We start from the raw sequence: 26,041 nt of genomic DNA, 5'->3' as shown, positions 1-26,041 counted from the left end.
CCTTTTGTGTGCGGGCTGTTGTGGAGATGAGGCCCCTCCGATTGCTCCAGAACAGGAAAATAAACCCAGAACTCTTAGCGTTTGTGAGGAAGTAATTTGTAGGGTCTGAAGATGCAGACCATTACTGTATCCATTACTATTCTGTTATCACTCACAAAACTCTTTTTTGCCCAGACCCTCTAAATTGTGATCAACAGTAACATAGCACGCTTTGAGTGCTTATATTCTGTGAGAAAAGCATGAATCTGATCACAGGAGATCAGTGGTCACCTCCCATTCTTTTTTTTTTTTTTTTTTTTTTGCAACAACACACCAACGTTGCCCCACTTCATTAGCAGTACATATCAGCCGCACACATTCAGCCCAAGCATGAACCAGTGTAGGTGCTGAGTGCTCCCTCGCGCTCTGCTGTATATGTAACATATATCACGTCACTTCTTTTGAACATAACTATTGCAGATGAATTTTACTGTGCAGTTCCCAAAGCAACACCCCATTCACAAGCTAGTTTTCCTGAAATAGCCTCTGTCATGGGAATGCGGTGCCTCCCCATCTCTGTTCTCGTCTGCAGGCTGGGTTCCCCAGCAGACTTCGTTCTTCATTGTGTGATGTGATGTGGTGTGGTGGTTCGGCCAGAAAACACCACAGGGACAGGGCTTCCAGCCCACTGGGGAGCTGTGCCAAAAGGGGAACAAGGGCATGAGGCATCTGCACCAGCACTTATTAATGAGCAATGGCCACTGGATGTGGATGCAGTTCAAAGCAGAGTAGAACTGAAAATTAATACTTCAGTCAGGCTTGACAGTCCAAACAATATTAATTTTAACCATGCTGAGAATAAAATATTTTGCTTCATTTTTTCCACTGGGAAATAATGTTATGTTGGGTTGATTTTTTTTTTTTTGTCTGGCAAGATAGAAATTTTCCCTCAGAAAATGCTGGTTTTGCAAGAACTGTTTTTTAATTAGATTCTGACATAAAGATCTTTACTATCTCTAGAAGTTAGAGTCAAAATGCTACATGTTTAAAGTGGATTGTTAGTTATGAAAAGAGATAGGGGAAAAAAGCATTTTTAAGGATATGCATAGTGAAGAGGGTTCTAAAAGCAGGCAGCGTTTCTCTAGCTGATTGCCTACATTTCAGATCTTCAGAGATAGGGTAATCTCATCCAACGGCTCCCCTGTTGTAGTCTGTTGTACACTGTGAGCATGAAAAGAGCTGTGTGAAATGTTTTGTTCAATTCATGTTTTCCACAGAAATGTGTGTTTTCATCAAGTAGAAGTTTTCCATAGCAAATATCAATTTTCAATTAAAACTGAATTTTCATAATAGAAGTTTGGAAACTCTTTTTTCTTCTCCCTCTCCCCAGTGGTTTTCAGCTTGGACAATCAAAACATTGCAGCCAAAAGATCCTCAAATAGTTTTTACTTTTTAGACATGTAGTTTTAAGAATGTCTCTAAAGGTTATGAAGAAAAGCTGCTCAAAAAAGCCAAAACCTTTTTCTGTTTTTTGTTGTCAAAATTATTGCCAGGAACAGAAAATTTATAAACAGCTCTAAATACATAGTCATGGGACCGCCAGACTTTTTGCTGCAAGGACATCTGCCCAGCTTCCCTGGGGGCTCTTTTGTGGTGCTCAGACATGCAGTCCCTGTTTCTCTTACTAACTCAAGGTAGAGCTGAGCACACTTACAGCTGTTATCAGAATAGCAGGAAAGCTGCAAATGTCACGTCAAGTCTCACCTTTCCTGGTGAGATGCTGTATCTGAACCTCATCTTCAAAACCTCACCTCACCCATGTACCCACATGAGCAACCACAGAGTGTTCCTCCTTTGCACTCAAGACTGTGTGCATACTTCCCTTTGGGCTTCTTTGCACTCTTCCCCTGAACCCCAGCAAACAAATCACTGCTCTGCCACCACCTTTATCCCAGCTGAGCTGGGATTTACCTGTACAGACATTTAACTGACTTCAAGAGGAATTACTTGCATGCTGGCAGCAGAGAAGGAGAGGGAGTAGAAAGTGCCACAGCAGCATTTTTAGAGGGATAGCTGCCTTCAGTGGTCATTCACCCCAGCTACCAAGAAGAATAGACCCTGTCTACAGGTCTTCATACTGTTCTGCTAATTGCTGCAGGGGCTAAATAATGAGACACTACGCAGTTTAAGCCTAAGTAAAGTAAAAACCTTCGTATATGAGCAAGCTCTGGAACTTGCTGCCACATGAGAGGAAAAAAAACTCAGCCAGAACTGCCTAAGTATGGATGGTGATTTGGATTTGGACTGCAAGGATGGTAACACTTATCTGGATTTTCACTACTCTGGTCTTGGATGTTTTGGGAATTGGGATGGATTTTGCTTCTAACCCTGCATTCCCGCACATTCAAAGATTTTGGCAGGACTCATCCCTGGGAAGTAGTTGGCCTGAGGGTCTGGAAAGCTCCTTGGTCCCTTCTGTCATGCCTGAGCCATTGTTTAAGAGTTGGCAGCAGCTTCTGGTATTAAAACACTGTGACATCTGAAGTGCCAGCGCTGTCACTCTGGGGCCAGGGTGTGCCAGCATTTACCATTTCGTTGCTAGGCTAAAGGCTGATGCTATTCAAACCACTCAGGATGAAATGGGGGCAGCACAAGAGGCATGTGGTTTTCTGACTGCAGCAGGCACCTCTTGGAGTGAGGCAGAGCAGAGGGAGGATTTTTCACTGGATTATTCATACCCGCAGGACACCCAAAGAGTCCCCTTTGCCATTTCCCAGCAGAGAGGATTTTGTGGGCTTGGTGAGACAAGAATGAAGGTGCTGCAGGAGACTTGCAAACTACAGGTAGAGGGACTGAAGCCGCTTCACATGGGGGCCACGTGTCAAACCCAAGCATAACCAGAAAGATTGTGCTCTTCTTATTCTCTTAGGAGGAAACTCTTCTTCCACCCTCCCTGTACCTGTCCTCACCTTCTTGGCTTTCACAGACACAGACCACACTTTCTATTCAACAGAAATTAACTCATTACATTATATTCCGGCAATGACCTGAGGCTGAACTGGGAACCTACTCCTTTCATGTACAGATGTCTACTGAGAGAGACACATTCTCAAAAACTTACGTAAGGGTAGATGTTTAAAGGAACAGATACTTTAAGATCCTCTTGATGAGGGAGCTGAGGTCTGAAGTTTCATTTATGGTTCTGCAATTCTTCCCTTGAAGTCAAAGCATGGACTGATAGCATCCCATCTAAATAAATTAGCATCTCTGTGCCATTACCAGAGTTTGTACATGTGTGTGCTCACGTTGGTATGGGGCAGGATTTTCATTGCACGCTTTATGGCTAGCAAAAATGAGAACCATCAGAACTGTTACATGGAGAATAATCAAAGATCCTAGGCAAGGAAGTTTGATGATAAACATCCAAACGTCAGTATTGGTGACAGTTCTTACTAGGGGAAAATTAACACAGGCATTCATTGTAGTAGCTCTACGTATGTGGGATAACAGCCCTTCAAAACTGTACAAATGAGACTGAACAAGAATGGGGCAAGGAAGAAAACTCAGACAGAGGAAACAGTTATTCAAGGTCACATACCAATACTAAGAAAACTGTGGAGTAAACCAGTCTTTGACTTCCTTTCCTGCCTAATAGCAAAGGCTAGATTTTGAAAGGAAGCCAACTGCCAAAATGAAATTCGTAACTTTTTGTTCATGACAAACAAAACGTGTGAGTGTGGGTGCAGAGCTGTTCTGCAAACCTTTTCCCTATGTTTGTGGCTGAGAGAGTTGCTGTTCTGAAAACTGGCCCCATCTGTGTAGGACGTAATGTACAAAAAGCTGGCCCGGAGCGCTTCCAGTGAGACAACTATATGGGAGAAAGGATGATACTGTGGTTAAGATATAAACTTGGCATGTAGTAATTTCAATGCGTTATGTGATCTATATTAAGTAAGTTAGTCTCTGTTTGATTTAGTTCTCATCTTACTATTGTTTGATCTACCCAATTTCCCAGAATCTCTGCCTGTTGTATTGTGTATTTAGATTCATAAAACTGCAATAAAAATAAACCTGAGAAGCGTATAGACAGTAAGTATACTTGTTCTGTTCCCTGAGAAATATGACTCCTGTAGCCCTGTGTTCAGGCATGCACACAATACAGTACTGGAGTCTATAAAGGAAGAATCTGAGTGGATAAGAGGATTTTTTTATGGTTACTTTGTGGATTTTTAAATTAAAATATTATGAATAGTATTTTCAATCAGTGATATCTCCCCATCGATCACTTAAATCTTTCCTGCACTTCTCATTTGAATCGCCTATTGAAATTCTTGATTATTTTTCTATGTTGCTGGGATGTTAGTGCTACAACACAGGGGCCAAATTCTGCTTCCACTTGCAGCAAAAAAGCATTTAAATTTGCTCGAGATTTTGAGCTAGCTGGAAAGTGGGGACTTGAACCTGGAGGTCTGACTGCTCTCTCAGACAGGGCTGTAGCACAGTGGGTGACTGCATGAATATCCCCGACGTGTGTTCACAAGTACGTGCCAGCATTTGTCCACTTCTGAACTAGGATATATCATTTAGCACTTCTTTTAAGTGCTAAGCAGCTGACTTTACCCACTTGTATATTTTATTGCTACATCAACAGTAATTGTATTTGAAATATGCTGCCTCATTCTTTGCAGTATATCAGTAAAATAAACAGGAAACAGACTTTTTATTAATTCCATTGGGGCAGTTTATTAATCAGTTCATGCAGCTCAATAAAGTAAACATGGTTTTAAAAAATGAATAAGTTGGGAAGGGTACAAGTGTATGTATGGAAACAAATAGGTCTTCCCATAAAAATTAAATCGCAGGCATTAGGGAGATCCCAGGTGTTCTCATCCACTGTAGTTATGGGGTTGAAAGGACTAGGAGGTTTCCCCTTTGGGTAGATAATAACTAGTGTATGAACAGTGCAAACAAAAGTACAGCCTTTGCTACTGTGTGCATGAAAACACAGAGCTGCTCACAAGTGTCCTTGTGTTTATGTGTACACGCAAAACATTATCTACACATGCCAGGGCATAGTTTGTGTACATGCACAAAGTGCCACAGAGATGTTATTCTGCAGTTTGAAGGGTCAAAAACAAAATGCAGAAAGGAAAAATGAAGATGAGAATTGCTCTGGCTGTAAGTCATATTGTCCTCTGGAAACTGTTCAAAAGGAACATTTACATTCTCCTTCCGTTGATTTGGTGAGAAGAATGACCTCCATAAATTCCCATCACTTAATTCCCTCTTCATTTGAACTCTACCTATGAAATCTATTTTCCCTTACATAGGTGTTCTAGAGTCTGCAACTGTGCTAAGGCGTCCTGATCCCAGGGACAGAGGGAGAACTATAGAAGCTTGTCCTTCTCCTCCATCAGTGTGAGCTCCCATTTCCATCTTGTCAAGCTGGCTTTCTCTATCCTCTTCTGGGTTCTGACCCCTCTGTAGACAAGGGCAAAAGAGGTTGGGTATGGGAAGCAAATGAGGGTCCTTTGAGGAGCATGACCCTTGCTTGATATACTGCCAGTATACAGAGACGCAAGGTCAAAAATCCCTAAATCATAGCGAAAAGGGCAGGAGCTCTTGATTAGGTGAAGCTACAATCAAGTAGGGTGTGCTGGGTTTCTGGGGGGGGTTTTTGGTAGCGTGGGAGGGACCTACAGGGGTGGCCCCTGTGAGAAGCTTCTTGAAGCTCCCCGGGCTCCAGGTCAGACCCACCTCTGGCCAAGGCCGAGCCAATTAGCGACGGTGGCTGCGCCTCTGCCAGGACATATTTAACCAGAGGAACCTGAGAGGGGTTTGGGACTTGTGAGGAAGAGGTACGAGAAGGAAACCTACGTGAACACACACGGCTGCACTTAAAGGAAGCCCAGACTCTGAGGGAAGAAGCAGCCCCCACCGCTGTAGTTCAGCGCTGGGAGGATTGCAGCACACCGGGGGACACACGCCAGGGCAGCAGGGGAACGGCTGCAGCCCCTGGGAAGGACTAATGCTGGAGGAGGGACTGTCTCCAGTGAGAGGGGAGCCCCGTGGAGCAGGGGAGGGATGTGTGGTGTTCACCCCTCGTCCCGAGAAGGAAGGAGAGCGGTGAGCTGGCTGTAACCCCCATCCCCTGCCCCCTGCGCTGCTGGGGGAGGAGGGAGAGAGATGGGGAGCAGAGCTGAGCCCGGGGAGAAGGGAGGGCTGGGGGAAGCTGGTTTTAGATGTAGCGGCACTTCTCACTGTCCCACCTTGTCTGTTAAGTGTTGGTTTTGTTACAGTTTTAATTAAAGGGATGTTCTTTTTCATCCCCTAATGAGTCTGTCTTTTGCCCGTGACAGTGAGCTCCCTTCCCTGTCCTTACCTGGGTTCCTGATCCTTTTTGCTTCGTTTTCTCCTTCCCATTCCTGAAAGGGGAAGGGGTGGGTGAATGGCTGTGTGGTGCTCAGTCGCCCTCTGGGCTCAAACCACGACATATAGTAATTGATCTAGAAAACCTAATTCAGAAAACCTAGAGGAAAGATTTTTGTTCATTTATAAAGTCACGTTAATGGAGAAAAACCAGACTATTTTACATTAAATGGAGGATTAAAAATGACAAAGTGGAATTTAGTATCACCTTTAAAATATGGTTCCTATAGTTTATACTTGCCTCAGAATATAATCTGAAATTTTCACTGTGCCAGTGTCTTAACTGCCCTTTGCTAAATTCCTATCCCTCTGTGAGAGTAGATTGTTCTGATTTTTTTCCTTACCTTCCACTTTCTGTATCTGAGCTCATATAATTATTTCTGGTACTACTTAGTAACCTCTCTGATCCTTCTCCACCTTTGCTATATCTTTGTAGCTCCTCCCAGTGTAAGTTTATTTGTGATTTTTCCAAAAATGTCAAAGCACCACCAGAGGCGTTAAAACAGACTGCCCTAAATATCAAATCTTAGGCTTCTGTACAATTTCTTTTTCTTGATGACTTTCCTGCTTTACATTTGGGAAAACGGATGCTGGACTAGATGAACTGCTAGCATGATTCAGTATCTGCCTTCCTGTGTCTGTTTTTGAATCCGTTTATGGTCCATAAAACACTTTTTCCATCCTTGTTTCTCTTCATATCAGTTGAAGCACAAACACACAAAACATACCACTTTCACCTTTTCCACTGATTGTATGATATGTTTCATCTTTTATTAATCATTGCATTTTTTTTCCATATCAGCACTTTTCTTTTGCTTTGTTAAAGTGTTTTAATATCTTCTAGTTAAATTTTCTATTAAAATGGCTGGAGCAAGACAATATATTTTGTGATTCACTTATTTATTGCCACAAAGATCTTGAGTTCTGTTTTGAAGGTATGGCTTGTATAGGTGCAAAAAAGATCACTTTATCTCTTTCACCATAACATCAGTGTAATATGGGCACCTGCACAGACGTGGGAGTAATGTCCTGGCTTATGAAGCCTTTAAACAATGTAGTTGTATACACATTTGGAAGCATGCTGGTGAAAATTGTAGCATAATCAAACAGTTGTGCTGGTGCAAATATTAGTCTTAAACATGGTGTCAGAGTTGATGAAGGACCAAGTTTGTGATCCTTGCTTTAAGCCATTATTTAAGCCAGTTCGCTTATTAATCTTTCCTGTTAGAGGAGAAAGCAACAATGCTGCTTCCCAGTCTGGAAATCAGAGCCGGCCCTTGCTAGCATTTCTCACATAGGTACTTGCTGTGCTTCTTACCTGCAAATAAAATCATTACTTTCTGTAAGATTTGCTACAGTAGAACCTACTGTGTTAAAACTGCAAAGGAATAGGGCGTTGCCATGTAACAATGAGGCAACTTCACAAAGGATTAGGTTAACTGTGTCTTTCTGGAAAGCACTGCTCTGGGGAACAAAAATTGCCAAGAAATAGATAAGAGGCAGAGATGGGTGTCCACATACTTCTCCATGCCTACACAGGATTTCCTATTTACTTTAGGTCCAGGGCTCTCGACTGTTTGTCATTCTAGTCTATTTCCCAAAATTCACTGACGCGTGGGCAAAATCAGCTTCTTAAGTTTGTCCAGGATGACATGGTACACTGATGCTGTAGGTCTGGGGAGGGAGCTGGTTCTCCATCGCCTGTTACACCACATCCCTATTTGCATCATGCCAAAGGATGTGGCAACTGCTGCATCTCTGACATGACCGTGCTTTACACCCACATCATACTCATTTGCCTCAGGAGTAAATGACTTGATATGGATGGAAATTTTCCTACAGAAGAGTTTTCCATCTCAAAATGCTGATTAGACTGAATTGAAGTGTTCCGTGGAAAGGTTTTGATTCCGTCAAAGCTTTCGGTGGAAACAAAGCAAGCCTTGACCAGGATGACTGATGGGTGCGCCTGCCTCGAATCCTGCCAGCTCACCCATCTGCCTCCATGTCCCAGGACTTTCTGGCTCCGTGGCTGCAAGATTTCCCAGTTGACTGGCTCACGGAGGCCAGGACACCAGTTAGGTACCAGCTTTCGCAGCTCTCTCCCTTCATGGGGGCAGCTCTATGACCGTACACTCTCTGACTCCCAGAGTCGGATGTTTTGTGTTTAAAGTCTCTTTTGATTCCTTTGTCATGATTTTTTTATCCCACTGAACTTGTCCGTGTTTTATTTTGCCATTCAATTCAGAGTTATTGTTACAGTTGTCAGTAGTGCATGTTTTATGCAACAGAAAGTGGTGTCCATTTTTCTGTGTTGGTAACATGATTTCCAGCTCCAGGAACAAGCTCTGAAAATAAAGCAGGGGGAGGCAGTTTATTTCCTCATTTTACCCTGCCACCTCACAGCTGCCACCTACAATATATCCCCTAATGCTTTGGACCCTTCAGTCCTTCCTGCATAACCCCACTCCATGCTTCTGCTCTGTTGCCACTGGAAGTTCAGACGTGCACAGGGAATTTGGTGCTTCTCAACCTCAGGGGGGGAAATATTTGGACTTTACCACGGTGCTGAGAAGTCTTCCCAAGAGATGGGCTGAGCTTCTGTGCATTAGTCAAATGCGAGCCCCAGAGAGAAGAACAAAGAATTTGCCATTCTGTGGCCTGTGCATAACCGGTGAGGAGGGCAAGGTGCTGACTCCTGCCAGCTTCTGAGTGGAGGCAGCTGCCCACACTGTGTTTGGCCAGTGTTCTTAACCTGCCTCGTTCGCTCCTCTTTGCCGTGGGCCATCTGCCACCTCCTGATGGCAGGATGCAGGTCCTGAGCAGAGCAGTGAAGAGCAGCCATACCTGGCTCTGCCTCAGCTGGGAGGGGACAGCCAGCAGCCTCTCAGCCCCAGCCTTAGCTCAGGGAGGTGCTGGTAACTGCTTTACAGACAAGGAGCCTTTGTGGGCCTGTACTCCAGTCTAAACTGGGAACTGGCACCCCGAACTTGAGAGATGGGTTTAAGTGACGTTGACACTCCATCCTTCTGCACGTCAGAGGGACTGCAGCTAGTGCAGCACGTCAGCTGGCTCTCTCCTGACTGAAAGGGGCTCTGCAGCCAAGCTTGGGGCTTCAACAGCGAGGGCAAGGACTGCAAGCCAAGTTCAGACTCAGGTCAAACCTGCTGCATTGTTGTAGCCTTGACTTTCCTTCCTACACCATGCCAAGCCTAGCACTCTGAATCTGCAAATGATATATTCCATTTTTGATGCAAGATGCAACAACAGAAACCCACAGCCTTCAGGCAGACTGCAAGACCACCGACTGCCTTCTCTCAAGGACAGCTGGACTTAAAATCGCTCTGCAGACAGGCACATGCATGTACAACCTTCGGAGGAGCACAGCCGAGCTCTGAATGATGGGAGTGTTTGGGAGGACACAAAACAACCATATTGATTAGCTTATTGGAAGAATGCTGTGAGTAATAGCAGTACTGCAGCTGCTGGGCCTGCAGCGGGTGGTTTCGTTCTGGAGAAACAGTCGCTGCACAGCCCAGCATGAGCTGAGGTCCCTCAGGGAGCAAGGTACAGGACTGCTGGAGAGCAGGAACTTGCAGGGGATGTGCTCAGGCTTTGATCTGCAAGAGGAAGCACTTATAAAGAGCCCACCAGCCCACGAAGGCCAGAACACGAGTACCTTCAGCTGCAGCAGAGCTCTCTGCAAGCTATGCTTAGCCGGTGGAGGAAAACTGCTCTTGTTTCTCAAAGCAAGTTCCATTGCCCTTCCTGGAGACTGCTGCCCTCGCTGGCCTCCGCACAGCTGGGATGTGACAAATGTACCTACACACAGTGTCCAGATTATCCTATATTTTGCCTTCTTTCAACATTTCTGACAAATTCTGATTTTAAAAAGGACAGAAATTGATCAAATGCCATTTTAGTTTTTAAAGTTTCTTTCTGGAGCTGTTTTTTCTTTTGCTGCCCAGATAATGTAGCAGACAGCCTGATGCCCCAACCAGGTGACCAAAGAAGAAAAGCAGTTCCTTTACAGCAGCAACAAACTGGTGCATTACTTAATAGATTAATTTAATAGTAAAATAAGTTTACTGAGGGAGTTGGTTATTTAACCTTTCAGCACCCAGTTACTCTGGACTGTGATTTGTCTGCTCTGTGTGAGGATGCTTCACCCCATCTCAGACTTACAAGTGGAAGCAAAAGCTGGAGGTCACGGGCAGGGAGGCCCCGTGAGTGGAGGAGATGGGGCAGAGGACCTCGGATCAAGAGTCACATTCCTGGGTACCCGCAAGTCCTCCAGGCTTTATGAACAAGGCCCCGAAACTGCCGTCTCAGCAGAGCAGAAGCCTTGAAGAGCCAGTGGTAACGCCAGCCACCACCCCCCGGTTTGCCTGCTCAAATCGAGCAGAGCAACATCTTACACTGACCGAAGCTGATCGCTTAAGGCCACAAAAACCGACACAGAGAATTAGCTGCTGAAACCCCTGTCACTGCTTGTGCTGTTTGCTGGCAGTTAGGGACAAAAATAGCCGCTCTTTGTGACACTGTGTGTCTGATGCATCTCTGCATCCCCTCGCTCGCTGCAGGGCCTGGCTCTGTGCCCTGGCTCCCGCTGGGCGGGCAGGCGGGGTCCCGGGGCTCCTCCTCACGCTGCAGGCATGCTCCTGTCCTCACGTGGGATCATTTGAAGTCAGAAAAGATGAGCGATGCTGAATTTCCTACCACTCCCCAACAGCCTCTCAGCCAGCATCAGCACCTCTCTTATTTTCCAAGATTTCTGCTGTTGATTAGAAAAAACACTTGTGAAGACGTGTTCACAGTCTCCCCTGCCAGCGCAAAGATTTCTATCTGACAAGCAAAACCAAGGTAACATTAAAAAAAAATAGAGACAAAAGAAGAAAAGGCCTTTTGGCTCAGTCCAAATCTCACCTGCTCTACTAGATTTCTTAGTGGCCAAATAAGTTATTTCCTCCTGCTGTGAAAAGAGAGGTTTTTTTTTCTCCGGACTTGGATATTTGTTAATACCTAAACCTGCCCTATCACTTGCACTCCTCTTCTCAGTGAAGAGCATCTAATTTTGCACCTAGGTTTGCATCTTCCCGTGCCTTGCACATCCTTTTTATTTCATGTGCAATGGGTTGATGGTAAAAGCCTCTACAATAAGACTTGGCTAATTCTGGGCTGCTGCTGAGTGAATGTATCGATGCGTGTGATGGCACCCTGTGCTGGGGCATCATTTGGCTTGTTCAGCTTCTCTGAACTGTGAAGGCCCTTGAACATAAAAAGAAGACATCATCTGGAGATGAAAGTATGAAAACAAACAACAGTGGATGGCAGCTTTTCTTCTAAGCCCCTGTGCAACTACTGACAAGTCATATCCTTCCCTCATCTCACTTCCTTCTGCTGCAATCAGAAACAAGCTGATCTCCTATCACGAAGAGAGAGAAGGGGAAGTGTAGGATCAGTGATTCACCTGATTTTTATGACGAAATCTGCAATTTTGAGGTGTATTTTATCGGGGCAGGACCAAAGCATTCTGTGACTTCATGGTTGCCAGACATTTTGTCACAAGAAGGGTGATGACGGTGAGTAGGTCCGTGCCCTGCCCTTGCAGTGTCTCCAAATTGCCAACAGCTGGAGCCATCCAACAGGACAGAGAGCTTGAAAATGCAAACCTGCCCTTTCCCCGGGCACATGAGCAGGGCCCGGTGCTGCAGTAGAGCTTCATCTCAGCATCATCTCAGCTGCATGGAGATAGCTGCCGTGGAGCCTGCCAGGGCTCCTCCCGTGGGCTGGCCCCCGCTCTCTGCCTAGTGCTTCTAGGTCCGCCTTCTGTGCTACACAGAAATACTTAAGGCCCAGAAATCAGCCAAAACTGAGCAGCTTAACTGCTGGCCAGGATCACAGGAGAGAGGCCAGCCCAGCAGCAAAGCAGGGGTCCCACTGCCAGTGCTGAGCCGTGCCCTGAGGAACCTCATGGGCAGCTTCTTGGGGAGAGAGGGGGAAAATACCCAGCGGTAGCTTTGAAAATGTACTTTTGCATTGGTTCAGTAAATTCCTTAGGGGTATGATACAACAGTCAGTGAGCACAGAGCTGCGTTAGTCACGTAGTTGCTCTGCTGCTGAACAAAATGAAAGTGCCTAGATAGCTGAAAGAGATAGAAAGGTCAGTATGTCCTTGTGATATGTGCAATTGATAAATAGTCATGCACTGGTGATAAGATGGGCTTATTGGTGATAAGATAGGTTGGAATGAGCTAGATCAGCATTGGTGATACAATGGAGTGTTACATAGTGTTGATCAGACATGATTACCAATACTTTATCATCTCTTATCGCTGTGGGTGCTTAGAAGATGAAGTTCATCTTTTCCCTTGCAAGATGGAGAGTGCAAGAATCAGAAGAGCTGTAAAGATTCAGGTAAAACAGAGATGAATGGGTGAGTGAAGAGAAGGAGGTGAGGAGAAGTCAGCAAGAAAAGAGAAGGTTTAAGGAAGTTCATGGGACAGCAGAATCAGCCATAGAGCACTGATCTCCAAGCCTGCGCTAACTACGGCCTCTGCCTTTATTTTATCAGTGACACATCTCTTGCTCTAACCCCCCTGCCTCTGGGATCAGTCAGCAAAGGACTGAAAGGCCCAGCAGTGTTTCAATATTTGGACCTGCCAGGAGTGGGCAAGGAGAGAGGACAGAGCTGGATATATCCATGTGGTGGATGAGGAAGAAAAGAGACTGTCCTGGTCTGCAGGGCCATCGCACTGTGGGACCTGGAGATGTGTCTTACTGAGGGGACTGAGCCCCTTCTGTGATTGCAGACTGGGGATGCCCAGGAGGGAGGTAGTGCCTGAAGTCAAAGAAGATTCCCCTTAGGGGTGACTGTCAGACCCCCATGCATGTCAAAAGCAGGAGTCACAAAGGCGCATGAGTCACAGAGCCCTGTGACTTCAGGTCCTGGTTGTCTCACTCGCTTTTTCTCCCACAGCAACTCCTGACATTTTGTGATGCTCTTGGAACAGCCAGAGCAACACCCACAGCCCAGACAGCTTTCCACAGGAGAAGCCCTTGCCCCTTACTCTTCTGGCATAGTCTCAAGGGATTGACGTTCTGTCTGTCGGGGGGTGGGCACACACATTCCCTTGAAGTTGTCTTCAGCTAAGCCAGAAGCTCCTCTGCGAATATGACTTCTCTGGTAGTTTCCTTCCCCATTTGAAAAAATACCAGCAACCAGTTAGCTGAAAATTTAATACGAGAAATCATTTCAAACCAGAAAATGGATTTGTTTCAAAAGAAAAGTCTAAACAGTGTGTTTTGGCAGTGGTTTTCAAGTAGAAAACACATCGAACCTTCTCTTTTCCAGCAAAATAGCTGCTTTCTCTGGGAGGAAAACATGACATAGGGGATAATTTTTTTTCCTGTCTCTGCCACTAACTCACTGAACAAACAGGAACAAGCCACTTTCTCCTGATACCTCTGTTTTCCCCTCTACTGGTAGGGGTAATATGTCTGTAGTTCTCAAGCATCCAGGACAAGATAGTGGGATTGAGAGATAAAATGCTTTGGTGCGTAAATAGTTGGTGTCACTGGAGGCTGTAGTCTAAGCAAAGTCTGATGTTTTTCATCAGACTTAAATTCTCTGACTTCTTAAACAGGCTATACAGAGAGGTTAGTTTAGGCCTGGTACCTGAATGCTCCCCAGGAACAGTTGTCTTCAGATCAAATCCACCTCCCATTAAGGTTTTAGATAAGGGCTGTGCCCTGCCCTGGACTGTAGCTGTTTATTTTACCTCCTACCTCTGGGACAAGGTACTCTGTGAGCTACTGTGTGGCTTTCGGATACCAGAAGATGGTGAGAGATAAGCTCTTCTAATTCACTGTATCTCAGAGCTCTGATCTTCTGCTTCCCCCCACTTCCCCAGCCTTCACAGCCATTCTGCTTTCTGCAACAGTGCAGACCACAGTCCCCCCAACCTGGGTAATCCACTGCATCCGGGTGTGGGGGTAGACCAGTACAAGCCTCGATAGGTGGGTTTCCACAGTGGACTCAGCCGAGCAGCTGTCTGTGCCATTAGCTGCAAGAAAGCTGCACGAAAGGTCCAGCTCTGCAGGGAAGCCAGCCCAAGGGTGACCAGGTTGGTGACTCTGCAGGGTTATGGAGACCATCAGGGAGGGAAACCCTGGCGTAGTGGAGGGAAATTACAGTTATTTTCTTGTCAGCTTGAAAATGTCGCAAACATTTATGATGCTTCAATAGTCTGAGCCACGGGTATGTTAAAAAATATAGAATGGTTTATTTACAGGATGACCGGTTTTCAAGCTTGAAAACGAGATGCTTATTTCATTAGCACAGAGGGGCCAGTTGAGATCCAGGCGGTGAGCAATGGGTCCGGGGTGTTGTTTCAGGAGCCATAACCCCCCTTGGAGGGCTGTGGCAGTGCAGGGGGATGCACACCCTGCTCTGTGCTGAGCAGGCACGTGGCAGCGCTCCAGGGCAAGAGCTGCGGCTGGCAGGGCCGCAGGGGACAAAGCAGTGGCACCACACAGCTCTGCCCCCACTGCTCCTCCCTGTCTCCTGGGAGCAAGGAGCACACCAGCTGCTTCTTGCCCTAAGCCAAGGGGCAGGGGACTTGACGGCTCCCTGTCCTGTGTCACACCCCATGCAAACCTCACCAGAAGTGTGTACTTGGTGGTTTCCTGTGAAAGAATTGGTTTTTAAAGGGTCTGGAAAAATCCGGGTCTGCTGAAGCCAACACAGTTCATCCTTACTGATCCTGGTAGGCACTAAACTCTGAGTTCCTGGGGTAATTTTGGAAGTGGATAAGAAGGAACCGTAAGAGTGTCTGTACTGTCCTGTGCTGGGTCAGGCTGGAGATGTAAATCGTGGCCAGCTGTTTGGAAACGTGAGGCACAGCTGAGTGCCCTTGTCCGCTATGACAGACCAGGTTCTTCGTTCTGGAACTACTTGAAAAACAAAACCAACATTTGAGAGATTAAAGCAAAAATTTGCAGAGTCTTTCCAGGTCCCATGCAGGAAGGGTATGTATTGAGGAGTAGAGAAGAAAACTCAAGGAAGTTTAGACTTGTCCTCTGCCTCTGGCCCATTTTCTGTCTTGGTAGCAATACTGTAGTAGTAGGAACGGATTATGTTTTCCACAGTAATAAATCCTAGACGCTCTTCCCATCTGCAAGGACAGGGAGGAACAAATAGAGTCAACAGAAATGATAAAAGTGGACTGATACAACGAGAAGATAGAAAGCACAGAAAAACCTGGGGTAGAACAGCAGCCTAGTTGTACCAGGTATTAGAAGGGCTGCTGAGCCTTTTCTGGGATGCAGAGGGCCAAAGGCACAGAGGCTCTGACATCTTCCAGACTCGGTACAGGCAAATGGAAGGGTATAATAATAAAGAAATAGGTGCATCATTCATCACGGACTAGAGAATGAGACCAAGGCGGGAAACACCATTTGCTTTATGTTGTCACCACCTAGACAGTGTGTGCTGTTCTGATGGAGCTGCTGCCCAGCGAAGAGTTGAGCTAGTGGAAGCCTTACTTGTAGGTCCAGCACTGCTGCATGAGGGCGTACATCTCTGCCGGGCAGTCGGTGGGGCAGTCCATACGCTTCCCTTGCTCTATGAAGCTGATGACCTCTGGGCCTTTCATTTTCTAGGATAGGATCAAGTGGAAAATGGTTTAACGCTTTTGGAGCTGGCAACGGGGATAGAAGAGACAGATTAGAGCTGGGCCTGGGTTAATGCTTTGGATCCATGCACCACACACGCTGTTTTCAACCCTGGCACCCAGCAGCGGTGTCCCACGTTGTGGCCAGCCCAGCCTGCAGACTCCATCCCAAGCATGGACAGAGCAGTGGCTGAGCAACTGAGTGTACAGCTCTGCAAGTGAGCAGAGGATCAAAGAGAAGATCTGCTTTGATTCAAACCCAAATGAATTTGGTTTGCTTTCTGTTTCTTCTCCCTTAAATGAAAACAAAGCTGCAGGATCCAAACAATCTGATTTGTGCCTTTGGTAAATTGGAAGTGAGCCTGTCTCCTTTCCCCTGAGCACCTACTCAAGGAAATAGAAATTGTAGTTTCAGTATATGTCAGCCTGTTATAGAGTGAGAAACTCGACTGTGGCTTCCACCTGTGATGGACCCAGCTCTGCCTCACCTTGTACGGTTTCTGACCATAGCTGAAGGCCTCCCACATGGTCACACCATAGCTCCATACATCACTCTTGCTGGAGAACTTGTGATAGAGGATGCACTCTGGGGCATACCATTTCAAGGGCCACTTTCCTGCTGTTCTGGCCTGTAGCAAAGCAAAGAGGAACAGTTCCACCCTGAGACACAGACTGCTATGAGCTGAACCTGACCTTTGCTTTGCTAAACGTTTGCGTCAAATGCAATCCCACGCTGCTGAAAGAATCCCCTTGCCCTGGGCTGGGAGGTGAAGGCACCGAGCCTCGAGCCCTATGCCCTGGGCCCCAAACCCCAGCCCAGGCCCTGCTGCCTCTCTCAGCCACCTCTGGGTGCAGGACACTGTCCTGCTGTGCCACCCTCCTCCCGCACCCCAGCCCCAGGGCTCCGCACGGTCATGCACTGGTGCACACCGCTGGGAAGATCCGCCCTGGCTCGCTCTTCATCACCTTCTCTTCCCTGCTCTCTGCTCTGGCTCCTCTCTCCTGTCGCCCCACTGCACTTCATCCCCCCTCCCTACCTCTGCATCCGTCTGAATTTCCTCCTTGCCACCCAGACTTTTGCAAAGTCTCTTTTAAGGTCACAGCAGTGAGGCCAGCCAGAGTGTGATGTGGTCATGCAGCAGGGCTCCTGGGAAGAGTCCAGACCCCCTGCCTCTGGGGGTCTCAGCCCCCAGCCAGGAGGGCTCCTGCTAGCTATCTGGGTCCTTTGCTGTGCTTACACCTACCTTGTAGTAACTGTCATCAGCACCAAGAGCCTTGGAGAGCCCAAAGTCACTGATCTTGGCATAATGCTGGTTGACCAGCAGGACATTTCTGGCTGCCAGATCCCTGTGGACAAAGTTTTTTTCCTCCAAGTACTTCATCCCCATCGATACTTGGTGCATCAGCTCCACAATATTGCTGACTGTAATCTCATCTCTGGGGAAGATGAAAGGACAAAGCAATAATAAGGGACCTGCCATTACTCTGTACACCACGGTCCCCTCCAAGTTTTCTAGCTGCAAGGGAGAATGAACATGGACATCTCTGCTCCAGAAGCATCAGTCTCTGTTACTTCACACGAGAAGACATCTCTTTCTGCTGTCACCAGCTTCCATCTACCTACAAAGCTAGGCTCCCCTGGCAGCAGAGTTTGATGAGAAGTGCAAAAAATGAGCCAGCCACATTTTATTCAGTACTCACTTCTTGGAAGCCAAGAACTTGTTGAGCGGCCCTCCAGAAGCCATCTCCATCACGAGCATCAAGGACTCTGCCTCACAGACCCCAATCATGCGGACAATGTAGGGGTTGTCCAGCTGATGCATGATCTGGGCTTCCTTCATCATTTCATCCTTCACTGTTTTCTCATTGTTGCTCTTCAACACCTTTATGGCCACATCAATCTGTTTCCTGCACAGGGCGAGAGAGGAACACACATGGGATGAAGTAAACAGCAGCTGGACTCATGTATCACAGTCAGGAATGCAAACCACTTCTCATGTGATGCTGTCTGATCTCTCAATGGCAATCTCAGCAGCCTGTTTTGGCAGAGCCCTACACAATACTGGTATCTCAGGCCTGCTAGAAAGCCAAAGAGAAAACGATCACCTCATCCTTGTAAGTGTAGGTCAGTATTTGCCATCTGTAGATCTGAAGGAGCATCACCTGACACACATCTGCGTCGTCATTGCCATTTTTCAAGGGGGAAACTCAGGCACAAAGTGGGCAAAGGCCATCTCTGCGGACTCATAGACAACCAGCGACAGAGACAAGGATGGTACATCTCCTCAGTCTTGCTCCTTTGCCCTGACTCGGACCGAGATGACCTCAGAAACATGGACCTTGCTCCTCTGAGCCCAGCAAATGCCTTCAGAAGCAGCAGTCTTACGCCCAGGAGCATGCAGTACAGACTACACTCACAGAGCAGTAAGGCTGTCACTGAAAGTCCGTGGAAAGTCATCACTGACCTTCCAGAGTATCTCTTATACCTCCACCCCATTATCACTTTAGGATCCTATCTAGAAGCAGGATAGATGGGGACACCTCTGAGCTCAGCCTAGAGCACCCTCCTCCAGCTTCCTCAGCATCTTTCAGGGCAGCACTCACTTTCTCATTTTGTAGACTCCTTTCTTAACGCAGCCAAAGTTTCCTGCCCCCAGTTCCACTTCATCGATCATCAGGTGGTCCCTCTTCAGGAAAAGTTTCTTATCCTTCAGTTCCTCAGGGTCACTGTACGGGCTCTCGTAGACACTGGTGTCCATGGGTAGCAAGCGTGACTTTCCTGCACCTTCCCAAGAGACATAGCTGTTTATAACTGTACACAACATCCCCCTTCCCCATCCCTTCCCCCTTCACTGTTTGGGAAGGTTTCCTCTAGTCTCTTGGCCAATTCTCTTCAAGCTCCAGCATTCAAGCCTCCCTGCTGGGCATGTCCCTCCTTCCCTTCACAACCCACGGCCTCTCCTAGTTACAGCTGCTGAAGGAGCCAGGGTGGGGAGAGGTGTCTGAGCATTCCCACTTCACATATCAGACGCTGCAGGACCTGGGCATGTGCACGACTTCACCCCAATGAAATATAACCGAATACACTCAGTATTTAGTAGGCAGGATGGAAGATGGGGCATAGGACAGGGCTTGATTTACTGGGTATGGTGGGGAACAGGACAGGGCTTGATTTACTGGATGCTGAATGTGGGCAGTTTTGCAATATTTGTGTCTCAGGACCCTGGAACCATTGGGATGCTCCCGGGTGCCTTTGTAAGAAAGGGGCATAGTAGCATGCGTGTTTGACCAGAAAGTGATATAGATGTGTCAGGTAACGCCCACGGCTCCTGTGACAACCCCAGGCCCTGTCTCCTGTTAGGAGGAGAGGGCTTTCAACGATGCTCACCTACAGGCTCTGGTGTGTATCCGTCTGCGTTGAGAGGCCCAAGGTGTCTCTGGAAAAGAAACAGGGATAAAGTGGATAAAGGACCCAGGGAAAACTGCTTCAGTTTGTAATTGGAGAGGAGAGGAATGGGAAGCCTCTGCAGCCCAGCAGAGCCCCAGCTGGTGATTCCCTCTAGAAGGACCTGAAGTGGGCACAAGATATTGGAGCGGTACCAAACTGACTTTTCTCTTCCAGTCCTGGCTGGCAGCACCCCCACTGCAGCTGTACAGCAATGATCAGATCCTGGAAGATTCAGTGCCCTGGAGCCTGAATACAGCATCGCCCTCCCATCACCAGCCCGTGGGCTCTGCAGGATGAGGTGCTGAGGGCTCTGTGTTTACCTGAGCAGCGAGGGGCACACACCTAGGGCTGCATTTTGCTCTCCGCCTCCTCTGCTTTCCCCATCCCAAAGTGTCAAGGCTGCCGCAGCAGTGGGCTCACCCCAGCCAAGTCTCTGCAGCTTGCTTTGAGGCGAGGAGCGAAGGGAAGCCCGGAGGCAGCTCAGCTTGCAGCCAGCACACCTACCTGCCCGAAGAGTGGCCCCTGTAAGCACACACGGACACTGAATACAGCCACTGTCCCAAATGCAGACAGCGACAAAGCGGTGTTGGTACACATCTGTCCAGCACAGCTTTGAAAGCCAGCGCGGCTTGCAGCAGAGTGGCTGTGACATGGGAGCCCACCGCAGATTGGGAAAGCTCTCTGAGAGGATGGGTGAGTGCTCAGGCCTTTATTTAGCCTCCGCTGGGCTCTGGGATGGGCTGCTCATGTAGCCCAAACTAGCTGGTTTCAACACTGCTCAGCAGTTGGAGCGGTGACTGAGCACAGACGTACCCCGAGGCTCGGGACACGGAGGAAGCACAAAGACCTGGCCGGTGGCCAGTGGCCAGCAGCAAGGCTGAGTGTTCCCAGAATCCAACCACGTCTTCCTCACTCCTGCCTGGCAAAGAGGGCAGGGGGGAGAGGGCTCCCCAAGGACAGGCCCACATGTTGCAAGGAGCACAGTATGAATGGAAACCATTTTCAGCTCTAACGGTAGCCGTGCCCAGCTATTCCTCGTCCCCATCCAAGCTGGAAAGGGAACAACATTGCAGCTGGGCTTAATATATTTCATTTGAGTTACTGAGTTTTAGAGAAGAGCAGAGTTTGAAGAGCAGAGTTTGATCAGCACGCTTGAAATGCAATAACATTAAACCACAAAGGTGTCAGTAAAACAAACCCTCCCCAAAACTTACACTCACGGAGGGGTGCGTTGGTGGAATCGGTGCTGCAGATGCTGTAAATCAGGAGAGATAAGTTGTTATTAAGAACCTGCCTGTGCCCCAAGCAGGATCAGAGCACCAGTCCTTGAAGGGACTGTGGGAACGCCTGTGTCTGATCCCCACCCACAAAGGATGGTTTCCACAGCTTTAGCCAAAAAAGCTGTGGAAATGTGCCTGGATGTGGGCGTTATTCCCAGAGCAGCTCTCAGGGGAGGTGCAGGCCCACTGGAGCACCCCACAGTCTCCACAGTCCCAGCGCAGGGACTGGCTGAGCCGTACCCCAGAGCCCCCCTGCCTGGGAAAGCGAAGGTCCCACGGGCCAACTGGGAAGTGACGTTTGTGACTCTTGGACCAGGACAAAGTGACCCATGGTTTTGAGTGTTCAGCTCAAGAGACCCACCAGGAGCCAGACTTGCAGGACATGTCGTTTCCTGCTGCCTAAAAAGCAGGGCGTTTTTCAGAAGCTGTCTGCCTGGCACCAGAAGTCCCTAATCCATTAGAGCACTGATTCCCCTATCTGCTCCTGTCTTTGGGCCACCCTAGGCCGGGCTGGGACACCGGCCACTTTCAGCAGACAACATGATGTGAAGCTTTCCCAGTTTGCCAGAGGAGCAGAAAGACCTCACTGTTCCCTCACCACTAAGGTCTGAGCAAGGTTGGACATGGTGAAGGAAACTGGGGTTGGCGCTGCTCGAACTGGCCCCGCTTGGTGGTAAACTGAGGCCGGGGATGGCCCTGAGAGAAGTCAGCTCACCTGGCATGTTGGGGTTGCTGCAGGTTTCCCTCAGGTAGAAAATCAGCCCGTCTGGTTTGAGTTTTAGGTACTCCACCAACTGGGAAAGGAATCAGAGGAAAAAGAAATTATGGTGAGGAGAAAATCATCTCTCTTTATTGCAGGCCACTTGTGTGGCTTATGGTAATGATTTCTCTCAGATTTATGGCAGACAGGGACTAGACTATTTCTTTCCTTCATCTCCTACCTATACCTCAGGGATCTCCTAGAGTAAGCGCTTTCATACCTCGGTATCTGCCAGAGCTGGGAAGAATATGGGAAGTTAGATAAGGACCAAAGAAAGACGAAAGGAAAATCTCCAGCAGGAGAGCTGGGTAGGGCATTGTCAGTGTGATGTTACTCTTGCCCAGCTGGAAAGGTTTTGAAGTCAGGTTGTGTTTGATAAAGCCTGAGAGAAACCTTTTGCTTTCCCAAAGGAACCCCAGGGCTAGCTCTGTGGATCCCAGGCAGTTTTTCCCTGCAGCAACGGCCGGTTCAAGTGCAGTGGGGACTTGACTCTGGCTGGAGACGACCAGCCCAGCCCCTAGCCACTGGACTGCAGGGGAGACAAGGCTTTCTCTTCCTGTCTGGCTCATATTTCATCTGCAATTGGGAGCCTGGCACGGTTCCATTGCCATAAAAATGCCCCAAAGTCTTTGTTTTCAGTAAAATTCAGAGTGAAAACAGTCCTGGGAATTTAGAAAATTCCACAAAACAGAGTTACTGTCCCCCAGACAGCCCTGCCCCGGAGGAAGCACTGGTATCCGTTCCCTGGAGCAGGGCCGAGGTGTGTGCCACAAGGCAGAGCCGGGCTCCGGGGGGGGGCATGCGACTCCCCAGCACTGCCACAAGTTGCTGGACCGTGTGTCATATTCCCTAAAAACCCTGGCCCACCCTCATGGGGACTGCTGGGGCATTCCCAAAGCCCCTGACTCTCGGGGGTGATAGGACGTGTCTCCTGGGACTTGTGCCTTCAGTCATGTAAAGATTTTGGCAGCTGGCTCAAGACTTCTGGCCCCCCCTACCCTTTGCACAGAAGTCAGTCGCTCGGAACATAAAGCAGCAGCCTGCACGCAACAGTTCTGCCGGTCCAGGGGCGGTGTGGGGAGACACGGGAGGCTCAGCCTGGGATGAGCAATCTCATCGGGGCTTGCTGCGGCAGAAGTCTGAGGTGCACGCTGTGGCTGAATGTGCGTGATGTTTGCTGATGGGGTGCAAGTGCAGTTAATACAACCATCTCAGGTACTCTGGCTTAAAGCTAGAAAAAGGAAAGCACTGTTTCCTTGGAGAGACACCAGAGCGGTGTAAGGCATAAAGGCAGTGGTAAAGCCAGCACTATTTTAGAGCTGCTGTGAGAGCCCAGGCTTAGACCTACTTAGCTAAGAGTGCACAGAAACGAACACAGTGAGGTGAGCTGATAGACAGCCAGACCCAGGGAATGTAAGGGTTTTCTGGAAGGGGCTACAACCACCCATGTACAGTCTTAAAGCCTTTAAAGCTCCACATGGCCTTTCCTTTCCCTCAAGGCATGGGCAGCTGTAACAAGGGAGAAGTGCCTTTGCTTTGTTAGGCCACCCGTGGTCAGCGTCCCACAGTACAGTACCTGCCAGAGCGTGTCAAACTTGGTCCCCTCGGGGATGGAGTACTTGCCAGACTTGTCCTGGTCTATCCGATAGTGATACACTGTTTTGCCATAGACGAGGGAGAGGGCGTAGGCACTTTTTTCCTTCCTTTCTCTCAGCCTGGTAGGAAGGAGAACTATTAAAAGCAGCTCTAGGTTTTGCCTTGCAAATGATCACGGCTGCAGTGGTGGTGGGTCACTGGGTGGGCACTCGGTAAGGTGTCCCTGCACCCCACTGCTGCAATTGCCACCTTGCCAACACCCCTCTGCAGAGGCTGAGGCAGGACCCTTCACCTTCAGTCACTTGTCCCTCTCCTCCGCTCTCTCCAGCTGATTCTTTCTTCCCCTAACTCATTCATGAGATAATTAAACTAAGGGCTGTCTCACCTTCAGCAGAGATACAGAGCAAATGCTTCCTGCTGTATTTTGTTGGCCATACACCGTCTATGTGTCAGTGTTAAATGTCTTCACCCACTGAACCCTATACCTCACATCATCCAGTGCATTAACAAGCGTACTTCGTAGAGATATCTAAGCATGAGAAACAATTAAAGCTCCAGATTGGCTCTTCATGGAGGCCAGACACTGTCTGGGCAATAACAGGCTTGGGGTGTCACATCCTGTCTTTGAAAAGATCTGTAAACACAGTCTGACCATACTCAGGTAAACCTCCTCTCAGGAACTGTCGAATGACACAAGTAACTACAGGGTAGTGGAGGTGGGGAAATAGTAAAAAGTGCACAGCAACTGCCAGTGTTTTGCATACGCACAGGAATTTCCCGTCAGGTTGTGCCCCTGAGTAGAGCCTTCGTTCAGCTTCATCCCGGGCGATGCTGCCATGGTACCAGGGCATCCTCTCATGGGCCGTGGTGGCAATGAGCTTCTCCACCTGGGGAGCCTGGCTTATGATGGCCTGTTCGAGTGCGTCCCCCTGGAAAAGAGTGAGAAATGAGACCTCCTGCCGCTCTGCTGCACTGTTGCATGGCTCCAGCACAGTTTATTTTGCACCCTTTTGGGCGGATGACACAGGAAGAGTTGGAAGGTCTTGTAACTGCAGTGCCTGTGGCCTTAATCATGCCTACAGCAATAGTGGGTTGAACTCTGTTCTGATGCAGAGCAGAATTCCTTGCTTATCTAAATTGGTCCCTTCCCTCGAATCCAGCTGAAGTCCACTGACTTGCTGGTGAGGGAAGAGAGAAGTCATCATATCCGTATGGGGGATCTTGACATCAGGGTATCTTTCAGCCTCACATTCCTGGGAGAGCAGGACCTCCTTCTGGTGCTTCTGCCTCTGGCTGCTCACTGTCCCCAGACACTACAACCTGTCAAGAGCTGCACAGTCTGGAAATCAAGTGGGAGAGCCTAAATGAATTTTACTGGCCCCACACATTTTATAAGCAACTGTAGTTTTTCATCTGCCAGTAGATGGCAATGTCCTTTGTGTTATCTACCAGTGTCCACCGAGCAGCTTCATGGAGAAACTCATTCCGTCAAGCACCTTTGGTTTAAAATAGGCCAAATCCAGAGATCGTTCACTGAAAGGCTCCATATGGAGAATGCCCGAGCCACCTTTCTGCGAGGACTTGGAAGTGTCTGAGTAGCCACTGTCAAGGTGACAGCAGGTAGAAGGAAATTAATGACGTATCTGCCAGTGTGACAATTTACAGAGTTTTGCCTTATATATATATTATATACATTCCAGTCTCAATAAAATGCAGGAACCTGCCCGTAGCTATTTTTAAATTTAAATAACAGACAGACCTGATCCCATACCCAGTGCCTCGGTTTGATAGGCAAAACCACCACTGGCTTCAAAGAGCAAGAAAAACCTGAGCGAGAATTTAAGGCTGGTTTCATGACATCTTCGGCACAACGCGATGGGCGCAGAGGCACCTCACGTGCAGAGCACCGGTGTGACCACAGCGAGCGTCCCGCGTGCTGCAGAGGAGCAAACGGCACCCGGGGAAATGCTCGGGCAGCGGGCAGTGAGCTCCAACGCGCCGCGGAGCAGACGCAACACCAGCTGTTCCGAGGAAGAGCCCGAAGGCTCGGGAAGGTGTTTAGACTTGTTTCTGAAGAAGAAACTGGAAAAGAGACAGATTTAAGACTGCTCTTAGTGCCAGCAGCCTCCAAGAAGGACCTGGCTTTTCCCTGCTGGAAGAGGGGGGGTGACAGCGAGAGGAGGGCAGGGTGGCAAGTGGCAGTAAGCCCCCAGGAGGGGGGGGGGCCCCAGTCCCACCCCACCTTTGGCAATGGCCAGTACCTCTAGTTTCCACGTCTGCCGGACATATTCGCGCACCATATTGTCCCTCATGCTGTCGAAGACACCGGGCTGGGGCTCCACGCCACTGGGGCGGTTGCAGGGCTTGCGGAGGGCGCAGCAGAGCCCGTCGGCGTCCTTGGAATAAAACTCGCAGAGCTCCTCCGGCCCACAGTGGGCTTTGCCCCCCGCAATGGCGTAGGTGCCGTTCATCTGGCGCTCGATGGCGTAATGGTAAAACTGCAGGTTGCAGACCATGGAGAGGACGTAACCCCCCAGACTGCGCAGGCACTGCCGCAGCAGGAACAGGCCGTCCGCCATCCCCGCCAGCTTGAGGTACTCCTCCGCCTCTGACCTGGCGATGCTGCCGTAGTAAAAGGGCAGGTGAGCAGCAGCATCCGGCATCTCCGTGCGCTTACCGGGGCTGCTGGGGTCGGCTCACGCGCTGCTGCCGCTGCTCGATCTGGAAGGGAAAAGCGAAATTCCTCACTGACACACGATTTTTCCAACGGGTTGAACTGGAATTCAGACTCATCTGTCTAGAGGTTCTTCGGCCCTTGGCTGACTGTCTGTAGGGTCATTTCAAACACCGCGTGGAGAGCAGCAGTGAGCGCATTCAT

At 48.5% G+C, this 26,041-nt stretch overlaps 1 protein-coding gene across 1 annotated transcript; it reads right to left on the bottom strand.

The window, feature by feature from the left end:
- Positions 1-14,666: 14,666 nt before the first annotated feature.
- LOC104359747 (tyrosine-protein kinase ZAP-70) lies at positions 14,667-25,827 on the bottom strand. Its single transcript, XM_033002730.2, has 12 exons — positions 25,425-25,827; positions 23,932-24,092; positions 23,144-23,282; positions 21,523-21,601; positions 20,742-20,782; positions 19,468-19,516; positions 18,684-18,864; positions 17,781-17,987; positions 17,324-17,516; positions 16,568-16,708; positions 15,952-16,064; positions 14,667-15,581 (listed from the first exon to the last, which is right to left on the bottom strand). Exons 1-12 carry the CDS (start codon positions 25,824-25,826, stop codon positions 15,464-15,466), a joined length of 1,824 nt encoding a protein of 607 aa, XP_032858621.2. The 5' UTR covers position 25,827; the 3' UTR covers positions 14,667-15,463.
- Positions 25,828-26,041: the final 214 nt, after the last annotated feature.

This window comes from Tyto alba, unplaced genomic scaffold (assembly GCF_018691265.1).
Source record: "Tyto alba isolate M040663 unplaced genomic scaffold, T.alba_DEE_v4.0 Super-Scaffold_20000042, whole genome shotgun sequence".
In the NCBI taxonomy this organism is placed as follows: domain Eukaryota; kingdom Metazoa; phylum Chordata; class Aves; order Strigiformes; family Tytonidae; genus Tyto; species Tyto alba.
Note: the sequence above shows the minus strand (reverse complement) of the source record. Positions and strands in the feature narration are given on the sequence as shown.